The sequence below is a fragment of the Glycine max genome, chromosome 2 (assembly GCF_000004515.6).
Source record: "Glycine max cultivar Williams 82 chromosome 2, Glycine_max_v4.0, whole genome shotgun sequence".
Taxonomy (NCBI): domain Eukaryota; kingdom Viridiplantae; phylum Streptophyta; class Magnoliopsida; order Fabales; family Fabaceae; genus Glycine; species Glycine max.
The window spans coordinates 41,374,068-41,384,135 of record NC_016089.4 but is presented as its reverse complement, the minus strand read 5'-3'; the positions used below and the strand labels follow the sequence as shown (position 1 = coordinate 41,384,135).

Genomic DNA, 10,068 nt, shown 5'->3' with positions numbered 1-10,068 from the left:
TTTAATAGCTTTGAAATATAAAAATACATTCAATATTCATTATATAAAGGAAATAAGAATATGCAGTAGGATGATTTAAAATTATTCTCTTATAATCATATTTTTGTTCGTTTCAAAATAAGTGGTAAATGTACTTATTTAATAATATTAATTACTTTTTCTGTTAATATTTCTAATAAGTATTATCTTAGTTTTTAATGTATATTAATACTAAAATTAATTTTACAAAATTATTATTCTCTTCTATCTATTTATTTGTTTTTCTTATTTTACTTAAACAATCTAATATGATATTTATTTTGAATCGAAAGGAGTAATTAATTAGATCAACAAGTAAAATCCTAACTATGAGTGGTGTTAGTAATTTAAAGTTGGATTGAGGTTGATGGGGATGTTTGTTAATATAGTTTAAAGCGTGATTAATTATTAAGTGTGATTGATTGTTATTTACTTCAACGATTGTAGTTAATTATAGGTTTAAGTAACACGAAGTATAACAATTGGCAAACAAAAATAAGACCGATTCAATAGTAAAATAACTATAAAATAAAAAGAGTCGTATATATTAATAAAAATTTCACATATCTTAATAAAAAAAAACTATAACATATAGAAAATAATTTTTTTTTAAAAAAAATATTTTAGACTTGTTGTTTACTCACACTTGCAAAAGTGAAAATCCAAATCGTGAGGATTCGAAAAGGTTCTCCACTTCATTACGCTCCTGTGGCAAATGATATGACCTAAAAGTAAAATTTTAGGAACAGAATGTTCTACCCATACTTTTCGTAATATAATATGACAATGATTTCGTTTCCAATACATATAGGAAATCAGCTTTCACCCAGAAATAAATAATTTAATTAAAGTTGTAAACCGGCAAAGAGTTTACTCTGCATTCAGGATGCAATGCAGACAAAAATTAACAGACAGCAATTACATTAAAGTCTTGAGAGATAATTATTTAACTTGACAAAACTACAACATATGTCGCACGGATACATGTAATTAGGGCTATGCTTTGATTTGAATCAATTGTTTAGATATCATCTAATTCAATTCAATCGTAAAAATTAAACATAATTCCACTTGAATTGATTTGAATATAGTATAAAATATTAAACTCAATCTAGTTTAAGTTTTGCAACTAGCATATTAATTTATTCAGTTTTTAATCTGTTTAGAAACAACAAATGGTAAACATATTTAGACAAAGAAAAAGGAAAATGCCGTCAAAAAGGCTTACAAAATTTACAACATAAGAGTTGACTAACATATGGCAACATTAATATATTTTTTTTAATTTTTCTTTTAACAACATCATTAAACCATACACATTTAATACATGAATAACAATAGTCTATATATTGCCTAAGACTCGTAATTATAAAATAAAACCCCTAAATAAAAATAAAATTAGTTAAATGATATGCCAATTTTTTTTAGAACATACGTTCGAAACTGTCTTGCACCAAAAGAGACGTTCAAAATAATTGAGTCCACTTTTGAAGCCCGCATATGACGATGGATCCCTGGGAATTGCTTCCTGCACTGCTTTTTTGCTTCCTAGACCCCATAGGAAAAGTGAATGGACAAGTATTTCCTTAACCCAGGCATCCCCTTCCCTCTCCTTTGCGATTCAACATTTTTTGGAGGTGAGGAATATTTTTGTCCGTTGGAGTCTCTATGGAGGTACAGGAAGCAAAACTGGGGGGATCCGGAAGTAAAAGCATAGAGCCCTCCATCTGAACTCTAAATACAAGAATGGGCCTTCTTGTCTGCTTCACCATGGTGCTTGTGAATAAGTTACTTGTGGGCAAAAAAATTAATTGGGGGCAATCACTTGTCTGACTTGTGGTAAAAATTATTCTCAGTTAAATTCATGAAGTATAGGATTGACCCAATATGTATCTAAGCGTGTAGCCAATTTGTACCCTCCTGAATTTTCTTCTTTCTTAAACTCTCAAATTCTCACTTTCTATCTAAATTCATGGATTTATGATGGATTTCTGATATGAAATAATTTTAAAAGTTTAGAAGTCACAAATTAGTTTAATTTTGATAAAACTTTGAAAGATTTTGTAAGGTGTGAGACGATTAGGGTTGTTTTTTTACGGAAACAAACAAATAGCATTTTCTTAAACTCATAATGCTAGTCCATCTGCTTATCATATGAGATTATGGTTTGAAGAAAGGGAAATTTCAGATTATCGTAGCTAAAATTTAATGTTTTGGTTGATGAGATTTGAATAGAAGAGAACTTTAAAACAATTTAATTGATATAATCTATGAAAATTCTGAGTAATATGTGTGAATAACTGGAAACTCTTGATAATACTTTTGATTGTTATGGATAAAAATAAATAAAGATTTTTAGTGTAAATGGAAATGTGTGTGGTTTAATTTAAATGGAGAAAATGGAGAGGAACAAATTAACTAATTTTATAAATTAATGGGGGTGGCAAAAGTACACACATTAATGGGGGTTTAATTGGGCTCATTAATGTGAGAGACAAATTCTAAAATTTGCCCTGATTTCTTAAGGTAGAAACACTAAATTATTATGTTAATTGAACTCGATCATCTTTAAATATTAAAGTGAAATACACCCCAAGTTAATTCAATTAATTACACTTCTCATCATTCATTTAATTCGAAACTTGTGCTTAATGTAATCATTAATTGCACAATATGTACACATAATGTTATGCTAAAATAATATTTTTAAAAGATATAAAAACTCCCTTCACCAACAAGAGCGTAATAGAAGTGAAAAAAGATGCTGCTCTTTCACTTATCACATCTTCTCTGAGGATATCATCCTCTGTTGATATCTGGAATCTTAGTAGTTAGTAACCATGTCTCCATAAAAAAAAAATCTTATTACCCACGTTGAAGACAAGGATCAATCACGTAAATCAGCAATCTTATTGACACGTTATCTATTCAATTAAACAATTAATGCATGAATTTTCTTTTTGTACAGTTAATACATGAATTTAACTCTTGAAGGATGTCACTTAATTTTATTAAATGAAATTCATATTTGTCTACTTATTTGTGTTGCTTGGTAGTTGATAGGTAGAATAGAAATGATTCTCCTATATAATGTGATTTTATTTCATTTCTCTTTCAGATTAAAAAAGAAAAAACTATGGTCCTAATAAATTGCAGTAAATCTGTAACATTAAATATGGAATATTTCTTTGTCAAAAGATATATAGAATATTACAAAGTTATTCTCGTTACTCTTCTTTCTTCATTTCATTCTATATATTAGGAAAAAAATAGACACTCGGTGTCCAACTGTTCTTTATGTTTTTTAAAATAAATAAAAAATAATAAAAACTAGTGGGTGATTTGTAAAAGTAATTATAGGAATAAAATAACAGTTTTATCAAGAGTAGAAGGATTGTATAGGTACTGATGCTTGTTATTCTGTTCCCGGAACAAAAAAAAGTTGAAACACTAATGGGAAGAGAGGGGCAGTTATCCTTGTATTAATTTAATTGTGTTGTCGTTTTTTCGTATTTTATCATTTAACCAATGCAGATATTACGGTTGAAGTTGAAAGAGTTGGAGGATCAAATATAATTCAAGGATAAAAACGTTTAAATAAATGTGTATATAAAAAAGAGAATATTTTTTTATATAATTATAGATATTACAATTTTTAGGATGAATATAAAATTTTGCATAGGGTATTTTTGTCAAATAAATATATTATTTTATCAAAAGATCATGTGCATGACATGATGTAATGAATTCTGTTATTTTTTTTTTGAAAAAATGAGCTGGATTGTATTATTGAAAAATCAAATAATTTACATTAAATCAATTATGTTAAACTCATGAAAAATGAAAAGTGCAATCAATGCGTAAATATGAAAAATACCACTAAAATAATAACTTAAGGAGATGATTTTTTTTGTCTATTGATACAAAATAACCAAGATTATGATTCAATTCTTGAATTATATGTTTAAGAGAAATAAATTACTATCATTTATATTAATCATTGTTGGATAATTTAACCAAGATTATGATTCAATTATTGAATTATATGATTAAGAGATATAAATCACTATCATTTATATTAATAATTGTTGGACAATTTAAGAAGAAGATAAAATACTTCCTTGTTATTATAAAATTCAGATATGTTTTTAAATTTAAAATTACAATAGCAAAACACATTGGATCCAATCAGTTGGTGTTTGGTTGTACGTTACACAAGCGTGTCTGTCCATTTTTTTCCACGTCCAATCGTGTTTTACACATAAGCTACTACTATATGTAGCGTTAAGCGGATCCGAAATGACGTGACTTAAAACCAAATATATTATTATCTGGCTTCAACTCTTAAGAAAGGCAGTAATGCAAGTATGCAACTACCATATAGAATTTCATGGTCTAAGACTACTATAATCTTAATTAATCTCTTCCTAACACATGATTAATTGTTAGTAACTTTTATTATAATTGAAAAATTCCACTACATATCATCATGTAAAAATCGGTTAGAATCATAGACATACCATAATTCAAAACTACCTAATAATTTCTCACTATCACAGTTACAATCTAAAACATTAGTTGCTTCATATGATCTGCACATATACAAGAATCACAGATCAAGGATAACATTATCAATACAAATTTGTTTTCATCCACTTCAGTTACAGATTGAGCTGGTTGTGTTGTAGCATATCCAGTTTGTTATGGAGGAGCATGATAGTTTATCAGAACACAATATCATTGTGAGGGAGGAATTGAAACTTGAAAGTAAAGAATCGAAAATCTCGTATTCAAGTTATGAGCCCCCCAATAAAGGAAAACTAAACTTACACCAATACACAATGTAGAAGCAAAAAATAGTGCACTTAATGTACCTCATTCCCTTTTGTGGGAGCAAACCTGTTCTGCAGTGCCACTGGACATTGTGATTTTGTGATACAAAAATACAAGAGTTATTTTCACATGCCCCAGCACTTGATAAAACTTCAATTACAATTTACATTTTATTCTTCAATAAAATTGATCTCTTTTCTCTTTCACAATTTGCTGTTTAAACCATTGCCAAATGTTCAAACTCCAACCTAAGGGTGCCCTCAAAATCTGAGAGTAAAATGGACATCACACCATCATGTTACTCATCAATATGTTCATCTTTCATAAAATGAAAACTCTAATAGGGATGAATTGAGTTTAGAGTTTAGACTCATATAAACTCTCGAAGTTAGAATCCTTCTATTGCAGGAGGAGAACGACCTTTTCATAGATACCGGGTTTAAATGCAAACACTCTTCAATAGATGAACGACGCATTGCTTTACACGTTTTTGAGCAGTAGTACTCACCATCTTGCTCTTGCTTCCGTTGATCAACCGTGTTCAACATTGTGTCATCATGTTGTTTGTGATCATCAACAACACGATGGCTTTCACTTTCAGATTCTGTAGTTGAAACAGATCCCGTCTCTGTTAGAATCTCGATATTCAGAACCACATCGTTCTGAGTTTGATCATTTACCCTATCCTTAGAATTTGATTCATCAAGTGCTTCACTTGATTCCCCTGCAACCATGTTGCTGCTTAAATCACATTCATTATTCCTTGAATTCTCCAAAAGGGTATCTTGATTCCTCTCCAAATTTGCATTTTCTTGCTCCGAATTCGACACAGGTGCTTGTGCTTCAGAGTTGACACTACTAGAAACAATACCAGCCCGACAAAGAGGACAATTTGTGTGTGATCTCAACCAAGTGTCAATACAAGGAACATGAAAAGCATGGTTGCACTTTGGCAAGAGTCTTAAAGTCTCTTCTTCCTGAAACTCGTTCAAACACACCGAACACTCGGTTCCTTCAACCAACCTTTCATTCTTCTTGTACTTGCAAACCGTGATGGAGTTGATGATCGATTGTTGCAACCCCACAGTGGCAATGAGCCACACGGGGTGATCAACTTGGTTCTCATTGAGAAACTCCTCAGCAGTGTCTGATTGAGAGGGAACGGAACCGTTGTTGAATCTCCACCCGCACCATGCAGCATAGCACTTCACTTTGATCACGTAGAAACCAACCACAACAAAAATGACCGTGAATAGAGTAACAAGAATGATCAAGTAGGAGGATATGTGATTAACTTGGCTTGAATGTGAAATAGAAGGTGGTGGTGGAGAGAAGAAGTAATCAGGGTTATTGTAACAATTGTAAGGGCATGCAGGGTCACAAAAGCCATAGCAATCTTGGGTTTGGTTTGTGGTTGTTGTTGTTTCATCAGGGAAGAGTTTTCTGTGTTTGCTAGCCATTGGAGTGTGTAATTTTATGAAGAAACTTTTACGGACACAAGTGGACAGACATAGGAAATGAAAAAAAAAATGGGGTTAAGCGTGATGTGGAATTTGTTTAGATTAAAACATAATGAATATTTTTTCTTTTGTTATGATGTCACTTTCCAAGGTGTAGGAGACTATTGATGTGTTTGTTGGGTTTGGTAATCTGTAATGGGATTGAAAGAACCTCCTTATCTTGTTTGGTTTGTTTATTAGACAAGTAACAAAATTAGAGTAGTAGTTCAGGTTTATTAAACAAGTAACATATTAGAATGGTTCAGGTCTCACCAAAATGAATTTTCAAATAGTTCAGGTATCATAATTTGTCCCTATCCAACTTTGTTCAAATCCCTTGGCAATTTCTTCTAGTAAAAAAAGGGTTTTATTCATTTCATGCAGTGCAACCCCTGTGGCTATTTCTGAAGAATGATGCTTTCTACCTACTCACTCTACAAATGGAAAATATGAACCTGAATTTTCTTCTAAAATGAAGAAAATTGTAAAATACTACTAAAAAAGTAAGTATATTTAATATTTATCCTTAATTTGAAGAAAGTTAAGTTAACAAGCTATTTCAATTTAAACAATTTACCTTATTATATACTTCCCCAAGCTAAATCCCAACACATTCATTTATATTTAAGCAATAGAAAAGTAGTTCCTATAGAAGATGTTGCACAAATACATTTCTAAGTCAGAGTTACTCTGTTGTCCACTTTTTTCAGCATCAAAATATATTACTGGCTACTATATGTTTTACATATAATTTTAAACATTTGTTACAAAATTAGCTTTTGATAAATATCTGATAATCACTCTATCCATCAAGTTAAGTTGGTAATTCTCTTTTGAAAATTTAAAATTATGTAAGAAAAAGTACTTTTTTTAGAACTTTCTAATAAAAGGATTAATAGTATTTTTAAGGAAATACCTCGTCGATTAAGCTTTAAAATAAAATCATGAAGGATCGCTATCAATTTTAGAATAATGTTACCTTGGAAAAGTATACACCAACTGTTGTGTGGCTTTATTATTATTATTATTATTATTATTATTATTATTATTATTATTATTATTATTTAAGATTAAATAAAGTCATCATTACATTTTTAAAAGTCTGAATAATTTATCATTACTTGGAAAGTTATTGGTGTAAAGTCCTTATCAAGAAGATGTGACCATATCCCACCTTAAAGTTTGGTGAATTCAGAAATTGTCTTCAAAGCTCAAATCAAATTAAATTCAACGAAGTGATGCTGAATAGCTTGAGATAGCAATTTGCATCCTTAAGCACAACACAACTTTGTCCTCTCTTTCCGTGTGTGTAATTTCTCAACATCATTTGTAACTCACGTGCTTTCGCATGAGTTTAATTTTGTTATACTAAGATCTTGTTTTTTTTATTTTTTTAGTGATATTAAGATCTTTGGTGTGTGGACACAAGATAAGCAAGGATGAAAATATAAAAATTAGATAAAATATGACCTAGTAAACTTTTATCCCATTTTGTGTCTGAAATGGACAAAATAATGACATCGAATAATATAAATCAATTTAAAAAAACAATATTACTCTTTTGAGAGAATTACTATATATTTTTTTAAAAAAATAAGTTTAACATATTTTCTATTTACATATAGTATTTTAAATTATAAAAAAAATACATATATAAAAAATGTAATAAATTACTGAACTCTATACATATATAATTTAAATAAAATGTACTAAATTTCAAATTTATACTCTTATAAGACTGTGTATTGAATTAACAATTTTAAGTTATAAAAAAAAATAGAAATAACAAGAGAGTTGTAACCTCTGTGTGTGAGTATCCAAGTTGGATTAGGCTCCTCTAAAGTGAAGAGATACACTTTAGAGGCGATAAAGTGCAATTACAATTGTTGATTATAAAATTAATAGTTAAAAATTGAGTTAAAATCATATATATATATATATATATATATATATATATATATATATATATATATATATATATATATATATAAAATTAATTCTAATCTCAATTGTTGAATTTTAAATTAGTGGGTTATTGGTGTATTTTATCCTCTAAAATACATTTATTCCCTCACTTTAATGTTATGTTTGGTTGGGGAAGGAGAGGAATAGAAAAAAATGATAATGTGATACCACATGCTACATTTCCTATACTCTACTTAATTAATTCTTTTTTTTCTTTTCATTTCTCTATATTTGCATACTATCAACCAAACACAGCATAACGATGATGAGAGGGAAAGTACAATGCTATGATAATCATATTGCAAGCTGCCAACAAAGAGCAAGGGATGTGATGGTAACCTTAATCATAACATAACATGATGCATGTAAGTATCCAATTTGTATGGCACCAACAGGAAGCACTGAATCCTAGATGTGCCATTAAGCCTTTGATCCAACTCTAAGCATTGATCCATGGGGTTAGTGAAGTTAGAAAAAGGAAGGGGTGGGAGGAGGGGAAGAGGTTAGGGTAGGAGGAATAAGTTTTAAAAGTGGGGGTGTATTTAGTAAAAAAGGATGTGTTTAACAATACCCAAGTGGAAAGTTGTGCACAAAAAAGGACTAATTTTTACATTCTAGAATGGATAATCCAAAATGTAAATTAGATTTCGGAATGAGGTGCAAGAAGTAAATCCAAAGGTGCAAGAAGAAATTATCGAAAAGTAAAGCACTTTAACACCTTTCATAATTCTACAAGAAACTAATTAAGCATAAGGATAGTTGAAAATCAAGGCCCAAATATTTCACCTCTGGCATCATCGTTGCCTCCATCCTGTGCCACAAATAGGGGTGGGAATATAGGTCATGCTTTAAAAGACTTGAGCCTAGTCTACGATGAATTTTTTAGGTCTGAGCGTGGCCTATAGCCTATCAAAGGCTTTTATTTTGACTCGGTTTGACCTTTTTAAAAACTTAGCCTGACCTGATAATTTTTTAAAAACCTTCTTCACATTAAACCTTTAATATTCCTTTTATATTTGTTTTTACCAAAAAAAATAACACACCTTCTATAATAGGCTAAACAGGGCCTTAATATATAATTTGACTTAATTTTTAATAACACACCTTCTATTTGTTCACTAATTTCCAAGGGAGAAGACATATGCTAAACATAGTAAAAATATGAATTAAAACACGACATAACATAGGACAACAACAAGAGGAACCATTAAAATTGATGTCCCAAAACTACATTACCTCTGTAATGAAAAAGCTATCTAAATATAATAGTTATAATGACATGCAAAAAAGTATTGATAGAAATCATATATCACCAAGTAACAAAAAACCAACCTGAACATGCCTAAATCAAGACTCATAATAATGAAACTTGTTAAAGGAATAAGAAGATGAGAGAAAAAATGGCAAGATTTTGAAGTTTTACCTCTATAAAAGCTTGAAGTGAAAAGGATACGATTTTTGTTTCCTCTGCAATTTTTGTTAGTTGTGTTCTCTATTTTACTTCAGCAAAGAGAGAAAACCTAATAGAAAAAAGGAAAAGGAAACGTTAAAAGGAATAGGAAAATAAGCTAATAAAAATAACTAGGAATATAAAGGGAATGAACTGAATATCTTACAACTAGTAAAAAGAATGAAACGACAATCAACACATGACTCACACCACTTAAATTGTAATTAAAGTCTTACTTAATTATAGGAATGAAAGTTATGGAGCAATCGTGTGTAATCAAAGTCTGCTAGTTTCAAAAAAATA

The 10,068-nt window shown here is 29.7% G+C and overlaps 1 protein-coding gene across 1 annotated transcript; it reads right to left on the bottom strand.

The window, feature by feature from the left end:
• Positions 1-4,786: 4,786 nt before the first annotated feature.
• On the bottom strand, positions 4,787-6,391 carry LOC100805705 (RING-H2 finger protein ATL54). Its single transcript, XM_003518193.4, has one exon. The coding sequence runs from the start codon at positions 6,309-6,311 to the stop codon at positions 5,166-5,168; it is 1,146 nt and encodes a 381-aa protein (XP_003518241.1). The 5' UTR covers positions 6,312-6,391; the 3' UTR covers positions 4,787-5,165.
• Between the last annotated feature and the right edge of the window lie 3,677 nt (positions 6,392-10,068).